The sequence below is a fragment of the Aethalodelphis obliquidens genome, unplaced genomic scaffold (assembly GCF_003676395.1).
Source record: "Aethalodelphis obliquidens isolate GAN/ISIS:26980383/991018 unplaced genomic scaffold, ASM367639v1 scaffold13, whole genome shotgun sequence".
Classification (NCBI taxonomy): domain Eukaryota; kingdom Metazoa; phylum Chordata; class Mammalia; order Artiodactyla; family Delphinidae; genus Aethalodelphis; species Aethalodelphis obliquidens.
In genome coordinates, this window is record NW_020837957.1 from 14,398,545 (window position 1) to 14,425,905 (window position 27,361).

At 42.8% G+C, this 27,361-nt stretch overlaps 1 protein-coding gene across 1 annotated transcript in view; it reads left to right on the plus strand.

Annotated features, from left to right (window-relative positions):
- Nucleotides 1–27,361, plus strand: part of AK5 (adenylate kinase 5) — a 235,546-nt gene that overhangs the window by 179,655 nt on the left and 28,530 nt on the right. The window contains exon 11 of the mRNA XM_027114110.1: nucleotides 24,935–25,098. Within this exon, the coding sequence (XP_026969911.1) occupies nucleotides 24,935–25,098 (164 nt within the window). The remainder of the gene's footprint in view (nucleotides 1–24,934; nucleotides 25,099–27,361) is intronic.

A 27,361-nucleotide genomic window follows, 5' to 3' on the forward strand; every position in this document is an offset into this window, starting at 1 on the left:
AGAAGAAGAACTGTGCTGAAGTACAAGACTGGGATGCAATCATTGCCGAAAGCAGAAAATTATTTGGAAAATGCAAAAATATCTTAAAGAGCCCCGTGACATCCCATTAACAGGCTCCTACAGTTTTTCACAACCTTTTCTGGTACATTTTTTTCCTTTTTTCTTTTTTTAAATCTCTTGATCATTATCTTGCTATTATCCAATCTATTTTGGCTTCTTTTTCCCTTCTCTGCTTTTCATGGCCTGCCTATCCCCCAAATGTAACATAACCTGAATTCCCATTCCCATTGAATTCCTATCCAAAGCCTTGGTAGAAGTTCTTCAGTTTGGAAAATCATCTGACTTTACAGGAGAAGTGTGAGACTAATGGCATAATGATCAAGACATCATTCAATGGCTGTAGCTTTCAGTGTAGCAGGAACACAGAGGGCCTTATGTACCCTGGCATTGGTGCTGAACTACCGCTTTTAACTAGTAAGCTTTGGGAGGTACTTGTATAATATTTTGTGTTATTCTGTGCATTTTTTCACCACCGCACAACTAGTCCTATTTATTTCCTGGAGGACAACTAAAGAAATGAGAATTTTTGCTTAAAACCCAATATCTCAATGCCTGTCATTATTTTATTAAGGTCTATTGTCATTTCATAGTTGCCCTGTTATTAAAGAACTATGAATAAATCTAACTCTTAGAGAGTATTTCCTTGGAGATCAGGTTAAACACTTTTGGTGGAATTGACTCATGTATTTGGTCAAATTACAAATGAAAATGAAATCTGATTGTTTTAACTTGAAGTAGCTATGATAGAAGCCAATGTTTACTGAACACTTACACAGCAGGCACTGTACAAAATGCTTTATAATGTTATCTTACTTAATGTATCTGCTCTATGGAGTATTATCGCCATCCTATTTTTCAAGTAAGACGTCAGAGAGTTAAGTAATTTACTAGTAAATGATGGATCCAGGGCTTGAAAGTTTGGATTTTATCATTAGCAAAGATGCTGCCAGTTGTTTTCCTTGAAGTGACAGGCTCACGTTATTACTTTTCAAGAAAATGTTTGCCAGATACTCAAGTCTGAAAAACGATAGCTTTATCTGTTATTCAGTCTTTCAGAAGGTAAAAATGGTGTTCAACTAAAAAACAACTAGTTCAACAACTCAAACGATCACACAGTGCTTTTCTTGAGAAAACCATTAAATGTACCTGGCTGTGCTGAAGTGCCTTATGCATCTTCCCATTTTGTCTCACAAAATATTACAATAATATGTACTTAAGGTCAAAATTAAACTTTTTCATTGCTTCATCAAGAGCATTCTTAAGTAACAATGGCATTGTTTTCTTTTTTCTTTCTTTCTCTCTTTCTTTCTTTCTTTCTTTCTTTCTGTGAGTTCATGGTGGTGAAGAATATGAGAATAATTGGCTTTGATTGGCACCACAGGTTTACAGCCATTGCTTTTGCACCATCAGTGAAAAGCAATAACCTCTTAGTATTGTAATCAAAATAGGGGACCGGAGTCTGTGGACCACACTATGAGAACCCTAGGGTTAATTAGATTTGGGGGTGTGTTGTTGGGCAGCTATATGAAACCCCAGACTTAGCGTTTGGGAGATCTTGGAGGGAAAAAGTCCCTTGTGCCTTGTTTTCACTTGTCCTTTCAAAAGCAAATAACCGGGACTTCCCTGTTGGCACAGTGGTTAAGAATCTGCCTGCCATTGCAGGGGACACAGCTTCAATCCCTGGTCCAGGAAGATCCCACATGCTGCAGAGCAGCTAAACCGGTGTGCCACAACTACTGAGCCCGTGTGCCACAACTACTGAACCCACGTGCCTAGAGCCCGTGCTCCACAACAAGAGAACCCACTGCAATGAGAAGCCCATGCACCGCAATGAAGAGTAGCCCCCACTTGCCGCAACTAGAGAAAGCCCGAGCGCAGCAACGAGGACCCAAAGCAGCCAAAAATAAATAAATTATTTTTTTTTAAAAAAAGCAAATAACCTCACAAATGTGAGGTTAGGGGAAGTTAGGGGAAAGGGGTGCATCTACCAATAGTCCCTGGTTCTCTGGGCTCCTGTGGGCCTGGAAAAGTTCTGAACGTTTCTCTGTACCCCGTGGTGCAAGGGATGCCTGAAAGGAAAGTCTGGGTGCTAGTCAGAACTGGCAAAGAGAAATACATCTGGAGGACCAGGAGGAGACTCCAGAAAAGCAGCTGAATGGAAGGTGGAGGGGACACACCCCGGGGAACCAACAGCACCGGGAAGACCAGGACTGAAGGAAGGGTGAAGAAAACCTTCCAGATGGGAGAGAGCACTGACTTGGAAACTGAACTTCAAGCTTGTCCAAGTCCACTTGGGCTAACAAAATACCATAGATTAAAAAACAGAAATTTATTTCTCACTGTTCTAGAGACAGGAAGTCTAAGATCAAAACACCAACAGACTCAGTGACTGGTGAGAACCCGTTCCTGGTTCCTATACAGCCATCTTCTCACTGTGCCCTCACATGGTGGAAGAGGCTAGAGAGCTCTCTGGGGCCTCTTTCATAAGGACACTAATCTTATTCATGGGGCCTCCACCCTCGTGACCCACGCACCTCCCAAAGGCCCCACCTCCTAATACCATCACATTAGAGTTTAGGATTTAACATAGGAATTGCAGGGGTGGGGGGACACAAAGAACTGGACTATCAGGGTTATCTAAAATGATTGGATTAGGCTAAGAAAACCCAGCCTAGACTTGGTTGAGTTTCCACTATGACAAGAAAACAGGCAGCTCATGAGCTAGGCTGAGTTTACATAGAGAAATAAGTTTCCATCTGACTCCAAAGCCTGTGGCTTGCCCTAACTGTGAAACATCATCCCTGCTCTAGACACAGCCGCGTGATTGCCACGGCTCTTTCTCCCCTGAAGGGGTGCAGTTACTAAGGGCCCCTTTGGCACTCACCCTGGCCGATACCTGTTTTTCAAAGTCCAGGCCACTCAGGATGGAAGTAACGGGAGACACACGGGAAAGACCAAGACAATCTCAAATATATTTACAAAACAATGGGATATCTTCTAACGTTGGAGAAATGCAGGCATTGTGTGCTGACTATGAACCTACTTAATTACATAAACCTTTTCACTGCAAAAAGCTCTAAGTATGTTTAACTAGAACAAAACACTTTCTTCATTTATACAGACCAAATTAATAAACCTTTATCAAGGGCTCACTATGCTTAAAGAACTGTGAGGTTCAAAAAGACATTAAACGATCCTTGGAACACTGCATGACATGGCAGAGAGGATTTTTTTCTCCATGTTTTAAAATTATTTCCTCAAAGAAAAGAATGTTGCTGAGTTACGTCATCCAGAAGGGCAAATTATTGCTAAAAAGAAAAGAGCACAAGTGAGTAAGTTTTACCAGGTAAAGTGAAGGTGACCTCACACCCTCACACTCATTGTCTTCCTACCCATTTGTTGAGCTCTTTTTGGAAATGCCATTAATTCACCAACAGAGTCATCTGGTGAAGTTTTAGGTACTGAGCCTGTTCACTCAGTCAAGGCCACATCTCCAAGCTTGACTCACTGAAAGCCCCTTTTGCTTGTTCCAAGACCCATGAAGAATGATCACTGGACGCTGTCAGATGCTACAGACCCAAGACCCAGCACTGGAGATGAGAGAACACCCAAAATCTTACGTTTGTGTCCAAGCTCTGTGTGCCTTTGGACCAATCCCTTAGCCTCTCTATAACATAATTATTCTCCAGTTTGTGGGTCGCCCACCCAGGAGTATGGGATTTGATTATATCTCTAGTCTGTCCCTCCTACCTATCTTGTGGTTCTGTCTTTATGTGTTTAGCTGTAGAGGATCTTTTCTAGCTGGTTTCAGTCTTTTTCAACAATGGTCATTCTGCAGATTGTGATTTTGGTGTGCTCATGACAGGAGGTGAGCTTAGGGTCCTTCTACTCTGCCATCTTTGTCACTCACCTCCTAGCCTCTCTGAATTTCTTTTAAATGGCAAAATAATGTTTGTCCTCTATTCACCCCAAGTTTGAATAGCCAATGAATTGACATGTTGTGAACTGTTTTCTTAATTGGAAGCATGTACAGCAGAGACATGGCCGCAAGGAAATGAAGTGTGAAGACAACTGAATAAGCCAAAGTTCCCATCCTCTACCTCAAAAATGTTTATTTTATTTACCTCATAAGAATATTAAAACTGGCATATACTGGGGACTTACTATGTTCCATATACTGTGCCATCTTTATACATATTATCTTATTTAATCATCAGACCAATCATCTGTACTCATATACTTCCCCATTTTACAGATGAAGAAATGGAGGTCCAGAAAGGTGGTTGCACAGTTAGTAAGTGACAGACTTAAGACTCAGACCAAATTTCTCAGACTTCAAAGCTCATGCTATCGAAGGGTATGTAAATATATAGTGAGGAGGCCAAAATCTAGGTGTGGTTGTGAGAATATGGTAGATGAGGGAAGGGCTTACCGTAATTCTTTGAATACGTACCTCAATTTTCTATTTTACTTTGTTCCTGTATATTTAGCTATTGATGTCTGAAAACAATGACAAAATAATAAGACATCAAATGAGTATCAATGAAAAAGACCTCTGAGTGCCCCAGCTATGTCTCTCCCAGTTATGTGAAATTCCATAGTAACTTCAAAAAAGGAAACAATTTGATGTCATATCTGAAGCATTACTGAACCCCTCCCAGAGCACACTGATTTCAGAGTATATTGATACATTGCATCTTTTACTAAGACATATTGTGGGTACCTTTTTGTGAGCTTTACCAAAACTATTTCAGAAGGCCAAGGGCTGCAACTAGCAAATGTCTGAAGATGTAGTGCTGGGTGGATGTGAGGAAGCTTGGTGCTTCTGGTGCTTTCTTGTGGGTTGGATGGAGTACCCTGACTCCATATTGATCTCAAACGATGGCTTAGTATGGAGGTGGAGGAAAAAATGGCCTAAGCTAAAGGATACATAGACTTTAAGGGGGCTGCTTAACTCCCCGAATGATAAATCTGTTCCCTTGCTGCTATATTAAATTCTTCCATTAAGTATATATCCGTTTGGGTTACTTTCATTAATTCATTTGGTACATTTTTTGAGTTTCTACTATATGTCAGCAAAGAGATAGACTTAAGTGTACAAAGAAAAAAGACAAGGCTACCTAATCTCAAGGAGCTCACGTTGTAGGGAGGGGACAAAGAAATGGTACAGCTGGTACATGCAATGGCAGAAGCATAGGTGATGGAGAGAAAGATGAAGTGGGGACGTGAGGGTGGAGAGGGGAGAGTCAGAGCTGAGTCCTGAGGAAGAAAAGGAATTGGCCAAGTGCAAGTGGGAAGATGACTGGGGTGGGCCCACGCACAGAGAGGGAAAAAGTGTGCAAGAGGGAGCCCCAGAGGTGAGGGGGTGGGAAGTGGTGCGAGGCAGAGCTGGAGATGAGACAAGGTCTGGATCGTGACCAGGCTAAGAAATATGAACTTAATCCTGTAGCAGTGAGGAGCCGTCAGGGCTTTTCGTCAGTCACGTGTCATCAGACGCAGGTTTCAGAAAGAGCACCGTGACAGCAGGGAATGGGAGCCAAGGCTACGGTGGGGAGGTCAGTCCACAGGTCATCTGGATGTCATACAGGTGAGGAACAAACAGGCAGTTGAAAGGGAAAAGAGGAAACAGCTCCAAGAGATTGTGGGGCGTAGAATCAACAGGATTTATAGATCTAGGGCTTCCCTGGTGGCGCAGTGGTTGAGAGTCCGCCTGCCGATGCAGGGGACATGGGTTCGTGCCTCGGTCCGGGAAGATCCCACATGCCGCGGAGTGGCTGGGCCCGTGAGCCATGGCCGCTGAACCTGCGCGTCCGGAGCCTGTGCTCCGCAACGGGAGAGGCCACGACAGTGAGAGGCCCACGTACTGCAAAAAAAAAAAAAATCCATTGTGTGTACAGGTGAATGAGAAGAATTAGCATGACTCAGAAGTGGCTGGTTTAGACCACCGAGTGGACAGAGGTGCCATTCAAGGAGACAAGGAATGTGGGGTAGAAGTGGGTTTTGGGGAGCCATAAAGAGTTCAGTTCTAAACATTTCAAGACTGAGATGCTTCTGGGACATCCAGAGATAATGTCCATTCAACAAGAGGTTTTTGAGATCTGGTACCCAGAATACAAGTTCTGGCTATAGACAGAGATGTAGAATTCACCAGGATATCAATGGTAGGTGAGGACATGTATGTGGGAGAGATCACCCAGTGAGCTTGGGTAGAGGGAGGCTAGAGGAAAGCTGAGATCCGGAGGCTTGGAAACACCCATGCCAGAGCCGAAGGAGGAAAGAGAGGAAAGAAGAAAACAGGAGCAAATAGTGTCATAGAAGGCAAGGGAGGAGAGAGTTTTCATCCAGGGAAGTTTAAATAAAATGTAGTGAAAAGTGTCTGTTGGGTTTAGCAACCAAAGAGCTATTGGTAACTTTGGTAAGAGCAATTCCAGTGGAAAACGAGAAAAGAAAGCCAGTGAGTTTGGGGTGATTAAGAGGTAAGGAAATGAAGATGTACTCAATTCTAAGAGAAAGAAAAGACTTAGGGCAGTATCTAAAGGAAAAGGAAGCTCCAGAGTGAAATAGTTCTTAAATATAAGAGAGTCAAGCACATTTGTATAAATAGAGAGACAGTACAGAGTCTAGTTAAGAGTATGAACCACTTGAGTTCAAATCCCAGCTTTCCCATGTCCTAGCTGTGTGACCTTGGGCAACATCCTTACACTCACTCTTCCTCAGTTTCCTCATCTGTGATGTGGAAGCAATGATAGTACCAAGGTCATAGGGTTGACGTGAGAATGAAATGAGTTAACACATGTCACAGTGCTCCTAGTAAATACTCAACAAGCAGTAGCCATCAGTATAACTACTGTATATTGAGTTAGGGGAGACAACCAATAAGAAAGAGAATATCTTGATAAAAGGGGGACGAAGATGGAATCAGAAGTTAATTGGAACCTACAATTGGAACCCATCAGCAGCCATGATAGATGTTAAGAGATTGGTTAAATTCCTGTATCTGCTTCTGATGTCGTTCATTCAAATTAAACACTCCCTAAGGGATTGATTGTTAAATGGGGTGTTACCTAGAATAAGTGTGGTTGGCTAGGATCAGGGTGAGTTGAGGTGAGAAAGTATCTCTTAGACCTTTGGCTTAGGCCTGCCTGTTGGCTGCCATTTCCTCTGTGGACACATTCCTGAAGTTGTTTACAACAACACAACAAGTTTTTACTCTGGGAGACCATATTTAGCCTTGAGGAACGAAGCAGAATAACAAGCCAGTGATTAAGGGGGCAGTGACTGTTTTGGCCTTTGGCCTTCCTATATGTAACATTCCCAAAGTATTTCCCTCTCATTTTGCTCCAAGCTCTAGGACCGAGAGTCTCAGAGCACCTTTTTAGCTGTAAAAACATGTTCATTTGTTTATTTATTTATTTTTGGCTGCATTGGGTCCTTGTTGCTGCACGCGGGCTTTCTCTAGTTGCAGCGAGCAGGGGCTACTCTTCATTTCAGTGCACGGGCTTCTCACTGCGGTGCCTTCTCTTGTTGCAGAGCACAGGATCTAGGTACGCGGGCTTCAGTAGTTGTGGCTTGTGGGCTCAGTAGTTGTGGTGCACGGGCTCTAGAGCGCAGGCTCAGTAGTTGTGGCGCACGGGCTTAGTTGCTCTGCTGCACGTGGGATCTTCCCGGACCAGGGATCGAATCTGTGTTCCCTACATTGGCAGATGGATTCTTATCCACTGCATCACCAGGGAAGTCCCTTTTTAGCTGTAAATGAAATATATTTAAACCATCAGATGGTCAAGGCAATGAAGGACTCTTTCCTCGTAAGCGAATGCGGCTATTTTGCTTTAACGTGACAGGTTCCTGTGACCCAGTTGATATTTTCTTCCCATATTTTCTGGGGCACTCCTGATGGTCCTACCACTCCTCGAGGAACATCTTCTACCAGAAAGCTGATCACCATGTTCACACCACACACTTCCCCAATGACCTTAGTTTAAAGGGGAAGGAACATATTTGGTCCAATTATATATTTCTCTGCTTGGACTAACTCCTGGAGTAAACACGTGGGAAGCTGGCATGGGCAGAGCAGTATGCAGAGCATAGTTGTGTTTTTCTTGGAAGTCCTCAGCTTGGTCCCCCAGACTGTCCCTCATTCCAACATCTATTGTTGAGAATGGAAGAGAATGTTAAGCAGTGAGAAACCTGGCACTTAGTAGGTGTTCAATATAAGTCTTTAGAATGAATGAATGAATGAGAAAGCAAGATGATGATGAGCTAAGATTAAGTTATTGTCCCCACGTTCCCCATGCTCAGCTGTGGTAAATAAAGACATGGTGTCAGAAATAACAGTATTAACCTGTCTTCTAATAACCATTTGGAGTCATAATTATAAGAGCAGAGGTTTTAAGTAAAACTATAAGGCTTGGCCATTTTTAAGAACCAGCTATAACTAAGAGATTCTTCCTCTGGTTGGGTCCTGAAAGAGCAATATGGACTCTTCACGAAGTCTTCCTGGCCCCTTCTCACCAAACAAAGACAAAAACAAATATGGCTTTTGCTGGGTAAGGTAGCATATGGCTTCTGTGTCAGAATCAAGTTCCAGTCACCACTATGTAGCTAGCATAGATGCCAGGAAGCATACAAAATACAAAACAAAGAGCTAGCAAATCATTCCATTGGTTGTACTGATTTCCAAGTGTCACCATCCTTCAGAGGAGGGAGTATGGACTGGAGTTCATATGTTGCTAAATTGTCATTAAAGATAGGAGAGCAAGAAAAAGCTGAACTATGCATCATCACTACAGTAAATATAAGGGAGAATTTTTAAATTTTTAATGTCATCACCCCTCAAGGAGCTTATAATCTATTTGATGAAGCAAGGATTAATGCTTATGAAAACTTTAGAACCAATACAGGACAGGTAGACAAAGGAGCTATTCAGTGAGTGTTAGCAGGGATGAGGGGATGAAGAAAGCACAATGGCTGAATGGTCGGGAGCCCCTTTTTGGAGAAGCTGAGAACCAAGGGGAGCCTCAGCGAATGGGTGGGGTCCCCTAAGTTTGGGAGAGGGTTGGGGAGATGGGGGGCTCCAAGAAGGGAAATTTTAAGTAAGGAACCAATCACAGTGGTAGGAGTATGCCCCTCCTGGCCCAGGAACAGAAAAGAAATGGCCAAATCACAGAAGCCCTGGATGCTGAGGAATGATGTGATCAAAGAGGTGTTGACCAAGGACCCGTCCAGGGCTGGTAAACAGGCGAGGAAGCACCAGGAGGGAAAAAATTCCCTTGATGAATCTGCCCATATACCTCTCATATTTACCTTCTAGTTTTACAGGATTTTTTTTTTTTTTATGTTCTCAGGGAAAATAGGCGTAGGAGGATGCAAACTTGGAAAAGGTTTGTGGGACTTCCCTGGTGGTCCAGGGGTTAAGAGTCTGCCTTCCAATGCAGGGGACGTGGGTTCAATCCCTGGTCGGGGAAAAGATCCCGCATGCCACTAGGCAACTAAGCCCGCATGCCACAACTACAGAGCCCACTCCCTCGAGCCCCCGCACAACTAGAGAGCCCGCACTCCACAACTACTGAGCCTGCATGCCGCAACTACTGAGCCCGCACACTCTGGAGCCCGCGTGCCACAACTAAGAGCCCAGACACCGCAACTAAGAACCGACGCAGCCAAAAATAAAATAAAATAAATAAATATTTTTTTAAAAAAAGAAAGAAAGAAAGAAAAGGTTTGCATCTCCAGTATCTCAGACTGAACAAAAACAACTAGTTAGAGCCCTTGTTTTCAAGTCCTCTCCGAAGAAGGAAGAGCCCTAAATTAAAATGTTAACTCCAACACTGCACAACATCACTGGAGGGGACTATCCTTGGGCCCCAGTGGAGAGAACTGGCTGCATGTGCTTGGTCTCCCTGCAGGTGAGAGGGTCTCTTTCTGTTGCACAGCTACTGTCTTTAAGAAGGTCTTCCTAAGATCTAGTCAAAACCTGCTCTGTCAAAACTTCCGCTGTTTTGTTTAATCCCGCCCTGCAGAGCAGCACGGAACAAATCAGCTTCCTCTCCATCATTGTAGCCATTCAAATATTTGAAGACATGTATAACTTCCCTATGAGTCATGTTTTCATCTGATTAAGAACACCCAGCTTCTTCTGTTATTCTATAGGCTGTAAGCTCCTTGAGAGTTGGGCACTGTCTTATCCTTGTGTCCTCAATACTGAAATACTGTATTGCTCGTGTGGATTCTCCATATTAACTTATGGAATGAATGCATAAATTCTAATTTCATCATTTTTCACCCCATCAGGTCTCTTGAACACATGTAGCCAAAATTTCTCCAGAATTTTTGTTTAAGGATTTTTCTTTTTACAAAATATTACATCTTCTTTCTAGAAAACATGTATCAACAGCAACAAATCACCCAAAATCCCAAAGCCTGGGAGTGAATAGTATTAAGATTTTGACTTACATTCCTCTTAGATTTTTTTCTATGTATATATATTTTAAGTATATGTTTTTCATCAAAATGAGAGCATGCAACTTTGAAACCTACTTCTTATACTTAACAAGATATCATGGGCATCTTTCCAAGACTGTAAAACTGAATAAATGATTTAATTTTTTAAAGGTTTTTTTGTAACTGAACTGAAACAAAACAGAGAAGCACTTGGATCATAAGTGTTTAGCTTGATCGATTTTCACTAAGTGGACGCACGCATCTTACCAACACGCAGATCAAGAGATTAAACAGGGCTTCCCTGGTGGCGCAGCGGTTGAGAGTCCGCTTGCCGATGCAGGGCACACGGGTTCGTGCCCCGGTCCGGGAAGATCCCACATGCCGCGGAGCGGCTGGGCCCGTGAGCCATGGCCGCTGAGCCTGCGCGTCTGGAGCCTGTGCTCCGCAACAGGAGAGGCCACAACAGTGAGAGGCCCGTGTACCGCAAAAAAAAAAAAAAAAAAGAGAGATTAAACATAACCAGAATCCATGGTTCTGAAGAACCTAGGGGTAGGACAGGAATAAAGACACAGATGTAGAGAATGGACTTGAGGACACAGGGAGGGGGAAGGGTAAGCTGGGACAAAGTGAGAGAGTGGCATGGACTCATATATACTACCAGATATAAAATAGATAGCTAATAGGAAGCAGCTGCATAGCACAGGGAGATCAGCTCGGTGCTTGGTGACCACCTAGAGGGGTGGGATAGGGAGGGTGGGAGGGAAACACAAGAGGGAGGAGATGGGATGTATGTATATGTATAGCTGATTCACTTTGTTATAAAGCAGAAACTAACACACCATTGTAAAGCAATTATACGCCAATAAAGATGTTAAAAAAAAAAGCATAACCACAAAAATCCCAGAAGCGTCCCTGTGCCCTCTTCTATTCACTGCCCCCTGCAAAAAATGCCATAGATATTTTTGAACTTTATGTAAATGGAATCACACTGTATGTATTCGGTTTTATCTGTCTTCTTTCAATGCATCATTTTTTTTTTTACATCTTTATTGGAGTATAATTGCTTTACAATGGTGTGCTAGTTTCTGCTTTATAACAAAGTGAATCAGTTATACATATACATATGTTCCCATATCTCTTCCCTCTTGTGTCTCCCTCCCTCCCACCCTCCCTATCCCACCCCTCTAGGTGGTCACCAAGCACCGAGCTGATCTCCCTGTGCTATGCAGCTGCTTCCCACTAGCTATCTATTTTACATTTGGTAGTGTATATACGTCCATGCCACTCTCTCACTTTGTCACAGCTTACCCTTCCCCTTCCCCATATCCTCAAGTTCATTCTCTAGTAGGTCTGTGTCTTTATTCCTGTCTTACCCCTAGGTTCTTCATGACTTTTTTTTTCTTAAATTCCATATATATATGTTAGCATACAGTATTTGTCTTTCTCTTTCTGACTTACTTCACTCTGTATGACAGACTCTAGGTCCATCCACCTCATTACAGATAGCTCCATTTCGTTTCTTTTTATGACTGAGTAATATTCCATTGCATATATGTGCCACATCTTCTTTATCCATTCATCCGATGATGGACACTTAGGTTGTTTCCATCTCCTGGCTATTGTAAATAGAGCTGCAATGAACATTTTGGTACATGACTCTTTTTGAATTTTGGTTTTCTCAGGGTATATGCCCAGTAGTGGGATTGCTGGGTCATATGGTAGTTCTACTTGTAGTTTTTTAAGGAACCTCCATACTGTTCTCCATAGTGGCTGAACCAATTCACATTCCCACCAGCAGTGCAAGAGTGTTCCCTTTTCTCCACACCCTCTCCAGCATTTATTGTTTCTAGATTTTTTGATGATGGCCATTCTGACCGGTGTGAGATGATATCTCATTGTAGTTTTGATTTGCATTTCTCTAATGATTAATGATGTTGAGCATTCTTTCATGTGCTTCCTGGCCATCTGTATATCTTCTTTGGAGAAATGTCTATTTAGGTCTTCTGTCCATTTTTGGATTGGGTTGTTTGTTTTTTTGTTATTGAGCTGCATGAGCTGCTTGTAAATTTTGGAGATTAATCCTTTGTCAGTTGCTTCATTTGCAAATATTTTCTCCCATTCTGAGGGTTGTCTTTTGGTCTTGTTTATGGTTTCCTTTGCTGTGCAAAAGCTTTGAAGTTTCATTAGGTCCCATTTGTTTATTTTTGTTTTTATTTCCATTTCTCTAGGAGGTGGGTCAAAAAGGATCTTGCTGTGATTTATGTCATAGAGTGTTCTGCCTATGTTTTCCTCTAAGAGTTTGATAGTTTCTGGCCTTACATTTAGGTCTTTAATCCATTTTGAGCTTATTTTTGTGTATGGTGTTAGGAATTGATCTAATCCATACTTTTACATGTAGCTGTCCAGTTTTCCCAGCACCACTTATTGAAGAGGCTGTCCTTTCTCCACTGTACATTCCTCAATGCATCATTTTAATGACCACATACTATTCCTTTGTATTGCTATATTATAATTTATTGAGTTTATTCCTATTGTCATACATTTTTACTAAATTTTTTGCTTTCATTAAAAATGCTGTGAGTATCTATGTAACTAAAATATGACTTTCTCCCCTTAGGATAAATCCATTGACCTGAAAACTTTTAAAACTTTTGACTTATATTACCAAGTTGCCCTTTAGAAAGTTTACACCAATCTTATATTCTCATCACAGTGCATAAGACTTCCAGTTTCCATGGTATGGCCCAAAATTGAACACAAAACCCCAGATGGAATCCAACTAACATTCACTGCAAATGTCCCTAACCATCTTAAATATCCTCACTTCCTTTTACAGTACAAAAATAGACCGCAAGCACAAATATTCTCCAAGTTCCCTAACAGAGACAAAAACATAGAATGGTAGTGTTGGAAATGACCTTGGAATTTATCTAGTCCAACAAGCTCATTTTCATATGAGAATACAAAAGCCCAAAGAGAAGAAATATCAAAGCGGACAGATTCCCAACAAAAACCAAACCAGAAAATCATATGTAGAAAAAAAAAAGCTGCAAAGAAACAAAACAAAATGTATTTTTGGCAGTTACATCTGGGGAGTGAGACCATGGGAGATTTTTCTTCTTTTCACTTTTTCAAGTTGTCTAAATATTCAATAAGGAGCATATATTTCTTGTACAGTCAAGAAAAATTATTTTATATAAAAGAAGGGAGGTGGCGCCAACCCTGGTGGCGCAGTGGTTGACAGTCCGCCTGCCGATTCAGGGGACACCGGTTCGTGCCCCGGTCCGGGAGGATCCTGCATGCCGCGGAGCGGCTGGGCCCGTGAGCCATGGCCGCTGAGCTTTGCGCGTCCGGAGCCTGTGCTCCGCGGCGGGAGAGGCCACAGCAGTGAGAGGCCCGCGTACCGCAAAGAAAAAAAAAATTTTAAAAAATAAAAGAAGGGAAAAAATAGAGAGGAGAAGTTGGATTATAAATTGCCTATTATAGTCATTTAATGTGTGCCTAAGATCACAGTGTGAAGGGTCTACAAAACAGGGGAAAAGGTGGCTTGATAAGTTTAAGAATTTGGAAGAGGATGAGTACTCTAGAAGAATGAAGGCCAAGAATTCAGAGACCCACACAAGCAGAGCCTGATGAAGCACCTATTAGAAGGCTCCAGTCTGTAAGTTTGTTGAGTTGTGTCTGGAATAGACCCTGGAGATCTCCGGGTGAAGAAACAGAGGACAGGGTTTTTAGTGGTATTTACTTGTGAGCAGTTTGGAAATCTTGTCTCTGTCCCTGTTGGGATGAGATGGGGTTGGGGTGCTATGAGCTGTAGGAGCATCATGGGGTGTAAATGTTTAGGAATCACCATCATGGTGCCTGTGATTTCCTCTCCCCCAAGACCTGAACCTTCCTTGTCATCTGTCTACGTAAGAGCTAGAGTCATGGAAACCAGTTTCAGTGTCTTGTCTTAATTAGACATTTCACATGTCTTGCTAGGGCTGTGATGGTATTAGCTGAATGAATCGCTGAATCACAAACCATTACAGTTGTCAGAACAGAGATAAAATCATGTCTCCCAAAAGTCTCTAAGCTAATAACTGGTGGGGCCTGATAGATTTGACACGTTTAACAAATAAAAATATGAGACACAATTAAATTTGGATTTTAGATAAGCAGTGACAGTGTTTAGTATAAGTATGTTTCATGCAATATCTACTGGACAGCCCGTATTTCAGCGGGAAACCCTAGGTGTCCATGATGAAAACCCATCTCCCGGTGACCATTCTGATTGACTGAAGACTGTACAGTGCTTTTCTGCACAGCAAGTTGGTCTGATTTCCAGAATGACCTTACATATGAGAGGCTATAGAGCTTAGTGGTTACCAAGGTACAGTTGGCCCTTGGGCATAGTTTTTTCATCTGTATAATAGAGCACCTACTTCACATAGTTGTAAGCATTAAATGAATTATTACAAATAAAACATATAGATAGATACTTATTAGGGTCAAATATCAAGCCAAAAGCACTGTGAACAGGATACCTTTATCTGAATGGTCTGCAGTGACCCCTCGAACTTGTCTCTGACCCACTCTGTTGGTATAAAATCGTCCATAGTCGCCCTTCCGTTACCTCCAGCTAGATGCTGAGAAAACAAAAAGTTCCCTCATCTGCAACAGAAAGGATAGCCTTGCTTTTGATAAGGCCATACGGATTCTCATTAACCATTATAGCAAGTGTTCACTCATGATAGAATCATTATCTCAGAAAGAATCATTATCTAAGACTTATTACACTGTAAATATTAAAAGAAAGATCAACACTACAGACTCCCTGCAGTGACCGCTGGGGCATTCGCAGCAAATAGCCTTCCTTAGATTATCTCGTCTAGAAGTTCAGATCAAGCTAACCATCAGAATCACCTGAGGAAATTTTTTTTAAGATCTTTTTTTATTTTGAAAATATTTCAAATATTCAGCAAAGCTGAAAGAATTTTACAGTGAACACTCGTAAACCCACTGCCTAGATTCTGCCATTAACATTTACAATAACTCTTTTATCACGTATCTTTCCCTCTATCCACCCCTTTATCCATCCATCAATACATCTTTTTTTCCTTACATATTTCAAAGTCAATTGCCAATATCTGTATACTTTCCCTGGGGAACTTTCTAAAACTATAAATTCCAAGGCCTCAACCCCAGAGGTTCAGAGATCTGCTGATTCAGCAATTTTTCAACCTCCCCAGGTGATTCTGATGCACAGTCAAGTTTGGGAACGTATCAGTCAGAAGAAGCTAAGTTATGCTGTAGTAAGAAGCATAACTAAAAATCTCTGTGATGTAGAACAACAAAGATGTTTCTTCTTTTTCTTCTTCCTCTTCCACCTCCGCCTCGTCTTCTTTTTCTGGACTAATGCTACATGCTTGTCAACAGTTGACTGGGCTTCACTCTGGTAACCATTCTGATGGAGCCCCTACTATCCAAAATATTACTAGTTTCATGGCAAAGAGAAAAGAGACACAGAAAACCATGCATTGGCTATAAGAACCTCTGCCTAAATATGACACACATCCACCTCTGCCCCCAGTTCATTGGCCAAAGCAAGTCACTTGGGGACTTTTAAGTTCAAAAGGTGGGGATGAGTAATATTTCCTCGGGGAGAAGCACTATTGAAGAGAAGCTGGAATATTTAGGAAATGTAATATAAAATAGCACAGGAAAACACTAATTTAATCCAGACTCTGATTTACAGACAAGGAAGCTATAGCATCTGAGGAGGCAGAGTGACTCTCCCAAGATCTCTTGGTTAGTTCAAACCAGGAATGGTCTAGAACCAAGGTCTCCTAACTCCCAATGTTAGGAGGCTACCTCCCTGAAGCTCCCAGATCATTCACCATCCATTCATTCAGTCATTTATTCATTGATTGATCTGATAACTATTGCGTGCCTACTATACACCATGTACCAATAAATAAGGCACAGTCCCTGCTATCAAGAAGTTCCCAGTCCCGTGTGAAATTCTTCCACATAACCTTCAGCTGACCCCATCACTGGTATTCTTCATCCTATTCAGCAAATAACCTGAAGCAGCAGTGCATTTCAGAACGAATAGAGGTACTGTCTTTGAGGATAAAGATCTATTTTTCGTAACTGTTTCTGGTCAGAGAGAGCCAATTCCCAGTAACCCTGCTGAAACTCTGCATGGTGACACAGCTCATCCAAGATACAGGATATTTAAAGTGACTCATGGGCCCACAATGGTTGAGGATCATTCCTAGGGCACAGTCATTTCATGATGTGATGGCAGAATAGCTTTTCTCTTAAAGGAATCATTCAGTTACAAAACCCTGAACCCGATCTTGAAGCCCATTTTCATTCAGACAGAAATATTTCAAGAGGTAGAAATCTGATAGATTTTTAAACAACACTGCGGACTATCTAAAAATAGGACAGTTTGATTTACAGAAGATTTAATACCTTCACAGGCTGTGACTGTGAAGGCTGTCTTTAAAGATGTTAAAATAGTACCACAATATGAAATGATGTATCTAATCTTTGTGAAAGCACAGAATGTTAGAGCTGGGAGGACCTCTAGGCAGCACTAACACAAGCTGCCTCATTTTACAGACAATCAACATGATGCTTATTGAGTATGTCACCGTGCCAGCTACCGTTCCAAGCAATTTATTTGCATTATCACATTTTGTCCTCACAACCAATAGGCATTTTGATCATCTCTATTTTGTAATTGAAGAGGTTGAAACTCAGAGAGGAGAAGTGACTCCATTAAAGTCATCTCACCAGATAAAGGTCCGGGGTGTGAACCTAGAACTCGATTCCTTTGGTCCAGGGTTCCTTTAATGGGAAAAGGAATATAGTTGTCACCCTTGTGGGGCCATAAGCCTCCTAGACATTGACTCTATTCAACAATTGCCTGTGATACTTCGCAAGGTTCTGTGGGGAGACCAACATAAATAAAGCAGTTTGTACTCTCTGTGAGTTTCTGTCTGGCAAAGGAAGGGAGAGAAAATGGGCAAATTGTGTGTCTGGAAATCAAGGGAAAAGAGAATTTTAAGATGTTTATCAGTGGTGTTAAATGCTACTAAAGAGTCAAAGACAGTAAAGACTAGAAGAAGGTCATTGAATAAGATGACAATTATGCAATCACTGTCGAACTTTAAAGATCAATTTCAGAGAGTGATGAGGGTAGGAGGTAGCTTGCAAGAGGCTAAGGAGTCAATAAAAGAGGAGGAAATGGAAATGGGCAGTTTCGGGCTACTGGAAAAAAGCGAAAGAATGTAAAGATAACTAGAGGATACAGACAACGGTGGAAATATTTTCATTTGGATGGGGAAGAGCTAAACATGTTGTTTACAGAAGAGATGGTGCCAACAGAGAGGAATGAATTTAATGTGGACTAGAAAGAGAGGATCAAGTTTTTGGAGCAGGCGGGAAGAAAGGATCCATTCACCATTAAAGTATTTACTATTTCAGTCACTATTATAATGTAGACAACTTATAAACACAGTAGACAACTGTATTTGAGGCACTGTGTTGGGCACTGTGGTAAGCAAAGCATACTCATATCCTGTAAAGTCTAATACGGAAGACAGACTTAAAGTAAACTACAGATGATAGATAGATAGGATAGGTGATAGAGACAGTAGATGGGTAGATGATAGGTAGATATAGATGATGGTTAGATATAGATGATAGATAATTGATAGATATGATAGATGATAAGAGATAGGTGAAAGATATAGACAATGGATATATAGATAATAGATGATAGATAGATAGATAGATTGATAGACAGACAGATAGATAGTAATCATATTCTGTGAAAAATGCTATGGAGGAAAACGCTGAGGTGCTATGAGAGCCAAAGCAGAGAAGTTAGCCTTAGGCTGACTAGTTGTATAGCATCTTCCAAATGAGAGAAAGGAGAGATGGAGGACAAAGGATGAAGATACACATATTTTGAAAATGTTGAGGAAAGAAGATAATCTTCACCTTCTTAGTGAATAATAGGAAGATGTAAATGCCTGTTAAAAGTGAGAGGAATAAGAGTATGTTTGAGGATTTATGGACAATGGGGAAATATATTAGAATCCATCCTTGGACATCGAATTTGGTATCAGCAGAAGAAGATTATCTGCCAAGAAGCATTAAAAGCTATTATGAAGTTAGATAGAAGCCCAGTTGGCTCGGTTTTCTGACCTTCGTATGGAATTCTTAGCTACCCAGAGTAGATGCAAATCAAGTAAATGGTGGGTTGGGCAGAGAGCAGGCTGGTGGTTCTCATCACAGGCACAGTAGAATTCAAAGGGTGCAAAGGATTCAGAGTTACTTGAAAGGGCCTGGTGTCCAGCTGGTCAGGAAGGTGAGTGGAGCCCGAAGGGAATGGACCTACTCGATGAGGTCACAGTGAGAACAGAGAACAAGGTGAGAAGAAGTGAGGTCAAGAGAAAAGAGCCAGGGAGAAGAAGAAGACGCGAGCAGGGTGGGAGGACAGACCCAAGTAATGATGAATTCTCAAGTTCATCCAGATCAAAGGCGAGCTGAAAGTGGGTTAGTGATGAAGGTTATTGGTGCTAAAGAGGTTTAGAGAACAGTGAGGCTGGGATGGGATGGGAATTAAGGCCTGCAAAGCTTTGTTGATGACGTTAGAACCTGTAGAATGCTGTCCCCTCTGCTTTGCCTTAGAGAAAATAAACTTTATGAGTTTTCCAAACCAGATACATATATTTGTAAATGTACAGTCAAATATGTGTGTGTGTGTGTGAACACACACACTAATATATATCTTAATTACCTGCAAGTGGTCTGGACGTCTCGGAGTGATGACTAGTCCCCATACTTGTTGTTGGATTATGTTTTTTTGTTTGTTTTTTTTTGCGGTACGCGGGCCTCTCACTGCTGTGGCCTCTCCCGTTGCGGAGCACAGGCTCCGGACGCGCAGGCTCAGCGGCCATGGCTCACGGGCCCAGCTGCTCCATGGCATGTGGGATCTTCCCAGACTGGAGCACGAACCTGTGTCCCCTGCATCAGAGGCGGACACTCAACCACTGCACCACCAGGGAAGCCCTGGATTATGTTGGATTCCAACCTTGATATGCTGGATGACACCCTGCAGATGTAACTCAGGAAGAGCTAACGGGATGAGTAACCTCCTCTCGTTATAAGTAGCATTTATCAAGCACCAACTTTTTTTGGCAGAGAGATGTGACAAGGGAGATTTGGGACAAAGGGACAGATTTCAGAAACTTTTCGAATGTAGACTCAACTTTTCAAAGTAGCTTATTGACTGGTCAGGAATGGAAGATGAGGAGGAGGGAGAGCAAAGGTAGAATGAGGCAGAGAGTTGGTTCTTATTTCCCCCCATTTTACAGATGAGGAAACTAAGACTCAGAGAAGTTAAGACTCACCCAGAACCACTAGACTAGTAAGTGGTAGAGCCAGGGGTTATTACTTGACCCATCTGTCCTGTGCCCTTCCCAGTACACCATGCTCCCTGTCCCACCGTTCTCTGCAAGACCTTTTCATGTTCCAAGTCACTTTGCTGAAGATACCAAGCTCAGCCTTCTGCTCTTCTTTTCCACACTTCCCCAGTGTTAGCAAAGGTAATCATACGTGCTTTCCCCTGCCTGAGCGAGGAGTCCAGCCCAGCGCCCCTGCAGGGGTGTTGACAGGCCTGGCTTGTAGCCCCCTCACACTGCTGTGATGCTGGGCTCACCTGTCGGCTTCCCCTTAGAGGGTGAGTTCTCTGATAGAAGACAGGGCCTCTGAATCTTTCGCTTCCCAGCTTTTAGCACAGTGTCTGACCCCAGTAGCTGCCCAACAGATGTTTGTCAAATGAAGAGCAGTATTAACAGGCCTCATGCTTAGTTCCAGGTTGCAGCCTACAGTTAACAAGATACAATAAAATGTCAACCAAGGACACTAGAGCCTGCTCTACACCATTACTATTCAAAACACTGTTAAGTGTAATAGAAACTTACGTCCATGCATTTGTTTGTATTTGGGATCCAGCTAATTATCAACCTGCCATCAGTATTTACTTGGGCTTTCTTTCTGAGTGCAGAATGTGCTCTAACACACCAGCTCGCCATTTTGTTCTTTTCGCCCTGAGGCCAGGCACCCTGCAAAGTCACATAGGAGGCAGGTCTTCTCCTGCAGAGCCCAGCTAATGAATCCAGGAGCTGTCCCCTGAGAGGGCTGCCCCAGAAGATAAAAAGCACGCTGGCAAAGGTGGCTCAGGCGGGCATGCTCAGGTGATGCACCTTGTTTCACTTCCACCTCAGAGAACACCAGGTACCAAGGAGAATGCGCGAGGGAGAATCCAGCCATGGACCCTGGGCTCGCAAATCTCCTGCAGGCTCTTCTTCCCCTTCCTTCGGTGCAGCGTTAAGGGAAGGGATGCACTGAGCTGGACGTTCCCAGTATCTACACTTCTCACAATATAGCACCTTTGGCCTCACATGGAAAAAAATTTCAATCACATTGGTTGAGAATAAAGAATTTTCACTTTTTTTTTTCTTGAAGGTTGACAGACCCTTTCGAAATGGAACCTCCTACCCCAGGCTGTCTTTTTGAATCACAGCACGCAGTATTGTGTATAGGTGTGTTCAGGGGTTGAGCCTTGAGTAGTGATACAGGAAAAATCAGGGAGATGACAGTAAATGTGACAGCTACTCATCTCTGTCAGCCGTCTCGTCACCAGAGAACACAGCCCACTTGTTCAGATATGTGGCACCTTGAAAGAGTTTTTCCCATGTAACAAATTATCCCAGAAGGATATCAAGGCTCCAGTGCTTTTCATTTAAAAGTCATAAGTGAAGGCCTCAAAGAAATGTCAGAGACAGTGTATGAAAATTCATACATCTCCTAGCAGTTTTTGTGCCTTCACGGCAGTGATAATAATCACTTTGTTCTCGGGTTTGGAGCCGTGGGAAGAATCAAACCATTGTGTAGATTACTTAAAATTCCGCTGTGCCTGCACCGTTTGCCCAAGAATGTTAAGAATTTGCAGCTGTCGCTCCCTCGAAAGGTTTCTAACTGGGGCAGTGGCTGCCGTTTCACACACAGCTGCGGTTAATTTGAGCTGAAGCTTTTTTAATTGCCTTTGTGTTGAGATTTATTAAATAACATTTTAGAGGAGCAAAAACTGTAATAGTCATATTAGTAGGTTGCTGAAGGAAGAAAATAATTGGAACGCAGCATTTTTGCCCTGTAAGCCAAGTCTGAAAATATCTTTCCCATGTGACTGGTTTCCAGCCATCCCAGCAAAAGAGTTTCTAGGTAAATCCGGCCGCTGCAGGAGCCTAGCCCTTTGTTCCCCTTACTCCTTTATCTGGAAGCCCTTCTCTCCTGAGTGGCCTTCGCTTGTTTCCACTCTCCATTTCCATTATCTCAGGAGACAGGAGTCACAGTGCTTGGAGCAAACGTAGCATCAGCTGGCAATCGGCAGCTCCTGCTAGATGGTCTGCATTGTTTTTGCAAGCCTTTGTAATTGCTGTTTTCCTACTACACCTAGGCCATCCATGACAATACTGTGAGGGGTCTGAACCCACCCCCTTTGGCTGAGAGCAGCTGTACAGATGAGCAGAAGTCAGAAAACGTGCACCTTTCCTGGATTTCCTGCCAAAGCGCAGGAGAGGGAGTAAGAGGCCCCTCTACTGATGAGGGACCACAACTAATGCCCCTCAAGAGGGGTCTTGCCAATTGTTCTGAGAAAGGAGTTTTGAATATGAAGAGAGGCCAGCCAGGAAAATTGCAGAACAAGTTGTAAATCCTCATTGCTATGCTAAAAACCTCAACTGTGTTTTACATTTCAGTTCAATATTTCCTTTTAACAGGGAATCCTCTAGGCATTAAGAAGCACCTACCGTGTACAGGGGCTGTGCTATAGGCACTGTGGGGCAGAACGTCAAGTGGGAGACCTAGACCAAGCATAAGACAAGGCCAAGGGCACCCAAGCCCTGGTTACATCACTCACCCCAAGGGAGGTGAGGGGGACAAGCTGATGCCAGAAGGGGACAGCACTGGGTCCAGGCCTAAGGGGTAAAGAGGACCTTGATAGTTAGAGGGGGAAGCAAAAGCCTTCCAGGCTGAGGACCCGAGAATAGCAAAAGCACATTGGAAAAGCATATCTTGATGTCTATGGTTCCTTTTATATAATTTTCTCAGAATGACATAGTTATAGACAGATTTAGTGGTTGCCAGAGGTTAGGGATGGAGGGGTTGTGTGTAGGAGAGAAGTGGGTGTGGCTATAAAAGGAAAACATGAGGGATTCTTGTGGTGATGGACATGTTGTATATCTTCATGGCATCCATGCTAATATTCTGGTTGTGATATTATGCAAGTTTTGCAAGATGTCACCACAAGGGAAAATTGGTAAAGGATACATGGGATCTCTCTATATTATTCTTACGAATGTGAATCTGCAATTATCTCAAAGTAAAGTTTTTTTTAAAAAGTATGTCTTGAGGAAGGGACAGTCTACAGTTGGACATAACAATGTTGGGTGAGGATAAGAAATGAAGAAAAATGTTGGAGAGGTTGGATGGAACTAGATTCTAGAAGCTAGAAATGCCACTCTAAGAGTTGGGATTTCATTCTGTGAGGAATGGCAAGCCACTGAATGCTCTGAGCTGGGTGGTGACATGCTTTTCAGGCACATCATCCTGCTAGCAGGTCTGCTGGACCTCAAAGCCTCACCCATTGCCCAATGCAGAGGCAGGATGGCTGCTGTACACCGAGAGCGTAAGGACCTGAACCATGGAGGTGAATCTGGGCGCAGCAGCTGCGAGAGGTGGGAACACCTCTGAGAGCCAGAGTCCAGGCTTCAAATCCTAGACTGCTACTTACTTGCTCTTGCCACCTAAGGCAGCTAACTTCTCAGTGCCTCCGCTCCCCCATCTGTAAAATGGGAATAATACCAGTGTCTGCCTCTCTTAAGATCATTTAAAATTAATATACACAAAATGCTTAGAGCAGTGACCAGTACAGTAAGCACGTGGCAAAGGTTAGCTATTATTATTTTCAAGATGTAAAAGCTTACAACTTAGCAACTAGTTGAACTTAGGGAGGGGCAAGGAAAGAGTCAAGATGTAATGTTCATCAAAAGACTATGGGAGATCATCAGTAATAATAGCTAGAAAACAACAGAAAAATTCATATTGAGGGACATTCTATAAAATAACTATTTATAATCTTCAAAAGTGTCAGGGAAACACAGAGGAACCGTTCCTTCGGGAAGAAGACCAAAAGGACATGACAACCAAAGGCAGCACATGATTCTTGATCCATCGGCTTCAGAGGACATTATTGAGATGACTGGGACAATTCCACTGAAATGCGAATGGGGTCTGAAGATGTAGTTATTTAGGAGGATGTGTTTGGTTCCTTGTCCGGAAGAAATGACATTAAAGTGTTCTGTAGCCATGAGGCATCAGGTTGGCCGCTGATTCTTAAATGTTTCAGAAAGTTCTTTGTATTCATAACTCTTCTGTAGGTTTGTGTTTGGAAATGAAAACAATTTTTTTATTGAAATATAGTTGATTTACAATGTTGTGCTAGCTTCAGGTGCACAGCACAGTGATTCAGTTATATATTTATCTTCTCTTTTTCAGATTCTTTTCTCTTATAGGTTATTATAAAATATTGAGTATAGTTCCTTGTGCTATACAGTAGGTCCTTGTTGGTTATCTATTTTATATATAGTAGTGTGTATATGTTAATCCCCAACTCCTAATTTATCCCCCTCCTCTTGCCGCTTTGGTAACCATAAATTTGAAAACAGTTTATTTTAAAAGTAATGGCTAGCGGGCTTCCATGGTGGCGCAGTGGTTGAGAGTCTGCCTGTCGATGCAGGGGACACGGGTTCATGCCCTGATCCGGGAAGATCCCACATGTTGCGGAGCAGCTAGGCCCGTGAGTCATGGCCACTGAGCCTGCACGTCCGGAGCCTGTGCTCCACAATGGGAGAGGCCACAGCAGTGAGAGGCCCGCGTACCGCAAAAAAAAAAAAAAGTAATGGCTAGCATTTGTTGAACATTCACAGTGTTATCAGGCACTGTGGTCCGTGCTTTGCACGGATTCAGTGCCCCAGGAAACTTCTCTGACATGCATGTCTACCAAATTGGGATTGTGGACCCCTGCTCTGCCCCCTGTAACAGCTGGAACTCCTCCCCACTAGACCACCTATAGTGACTGCTGTGTTTTGTCTACAACACCATCTGCCGTCCATGGACAGTAAGCTTTTGAGGACAAGGTCTGTGTCCCATTCTCCACTGTATCCACAGCTCTGGACATGCTCCTGGTAAATCATCACTGTTCAGTCCATGCTGGTGGATGAAGCACTGAGGCCTGCTCACCATGGTGACTGTAGCCCAAAATGAGGCACCAGATTTGGGATGGATGTCTGATACGCGACTTCTTTTCTAGGTGGCCCAGGCTCTGGCAAAGGCACACAGTGTGAAAAGCTGGTGGAAAAATATGGATTTACACATCTCTCGACTGGCAAGCTCCTGCGGAACGAGCTGTCATCAGAATCTGAAAGAAGCAAATTGATCAGAAACATCATGGAACGTGGAGAGCTGGTGCCCTCAGTAAGCAACAGCTGCCTTCTCTGGCTGGGGAGAGATTCGGGAGTGTTGCAATTAATCTAAGCTTCTGAAACAAAGAAACCCAAAAAGGACAATAGCTGTATTTCATTTCTTTCTTATGTAACAGTCCAGAGGTAGGCAGGAGGTCAGCAGCAGAGACCCATCTGCCAGACCAAGTTGTCCAGGCCCAGGTTCCTTCTGTCTTGTTGCTCTTCCAGCCCCTTGAATGTTACCTTGTTTCATATTTTCTTCTAATATGGGTCCCCGCTTTAGAGTTAAAATCTTCAAAGCAGAAGTGAGCTTGGTGCAGCAGAACTTAGAATTAGAACCCACTGGAAAATAAAAAACATTTTGGTCTAGTTCTGAGAGGTATAATGACATTAACTTGAAATTTGATATCTTCCCTGTGTGGCTGAAGTAAAGAATATCCCTTTTGGGCTTCCCTGGTGGCGCAGTGGTTGAGAGTCCGCCTGCCGATGCAGGGGACACGGGTTTGTGCCTCGGTCCGGGAAGATCCCACATGCTGCGGAGCGGCAGGGCCCGTGAGCCATGACCGCTGAGACGCGCGTCTGGAGCCTGTGCTCCGCAACGGGAGAGGCCACAACAGTGAGAGGCCCGTGTATATATATCCCTTTTATTTACCTTTTTTTTTGTTGTTTTCAAGTCACTGTCCGTCTCTGAGAAGCTAGATGCCACTGGTATCAAAAAACATTCATCCCTTCCAGACTAGGTCCCACACTAGGCTCTGTAGTCAGGGCTCCTACAATGCAGCCCCTATTAGCTAACAGAGATTTATGCTTCCTCTTCAACCAGCTACAGTCTGTTTCCCACCTGGAAGCCAGAATGGTCCTCATGAAAGGAAACAGACCATTGCCGATGACTCTCAGTGGGCCTCCTTCTGCCCACTCTTTTCCCCACACAGTTTACTCTTTTCACAGCAGCCAGAGTGATTTCTTGAAAACGTTTATCCCCTTCCCCAGAAGCTTCCAACAGCTCCTCACCACACTTAGAATGAAATCCAGAGTCCTTCCCGTGGCTCTGGACTCCAGCTTGCTCTCTGACGCTGTTTCCCCACCACTCTCACGTTTACTCTCAGCCAACCAGTCACTTCCTCATTGTTCCTCCCACAGGCCAGGCTGTTCCTGCCTCAGGGCCTTTGCACTTGCTCTTTCCTTAGCCAGAGCCCTCTTCCTTCATATATGCATATAGTTTGCTCCTTTACTTCATCCAGATCTCTACTTAAATATCACAATTTATCAAAGAGACCCTTGCTGAGCACCCCCTCTAAAATAGCACCTGTAACATTCTGCTTCTTCTGTCCTGCTTTAATTTTGCTCCTAGTAGTTCTCTCTAGCTGATTATTTCCATATATTTACTTGTTCGTCTATTATCTGTCTTTTTCACTAGAAGGTAAGCTTCATGCAGATTTAATTCGTTATTATCTAGGGATAGTTTCTGACCGCCCTTACGATGGCTGCATTCCCCAAGTCCCTGCCAAAAGTCAGAGGATGCCTGGGACCCAGAGAACACAAGGAATTCCCCCCAGTTTGGGCAGCTGGTGGCATTTTCCTACATCCATTCCTAAGCTTCCATGTATCCCTCCTTCCTTATTTTCCATAAGCGCAAGTTAAACCAAATTTTTTAACAAAGTGATATTGCTAGAAAGTGCTACTTCATATCTACTGAAAGTCTCCTCAAGTCAGTGCGTGTCAAATTTTATAAAATATTTACTGGAACAAATCAACAGTGAAGCACATTTTATACTGTGTTTTGTCTAGTTTTAAACTGGCATTAGGCCTAATTCAAGAACTGCTACTGTATGAAATATAGCACTATATTTCACCTAATCTAAGATGTCATTATTTTTAGACACCTCAGTAAAATATAACCAATAAAAATATACCGGTAAGAAAAAAACACTATTAAACTATGACCCAGTACTGACTGTAAGGTACCTACCAATTCCATAAACATTAAAATGGGGGGAGGGTGAGATTTGGAGTTGATGAAATACAGTATATTGCTGCCTGCTGTTAATCTTTTTGAAACTAATTTTTATTAGAGTATAGTTGCTTTACACTGCTGTGTTAGTTTCTGCTGTACAGCAAAGTGAATCAGTTATACATATACATATATCCCCTCTTTTTTAGTTTTCCTTCCCACTTAGGTCACCACAGAGCGTTGAGTAGAGTTCCCTGTGCTATACAGTGGGTTCTCATTAGTTATCTATTTTATACATATTAGTGTATATATGTCAATCCCAGTC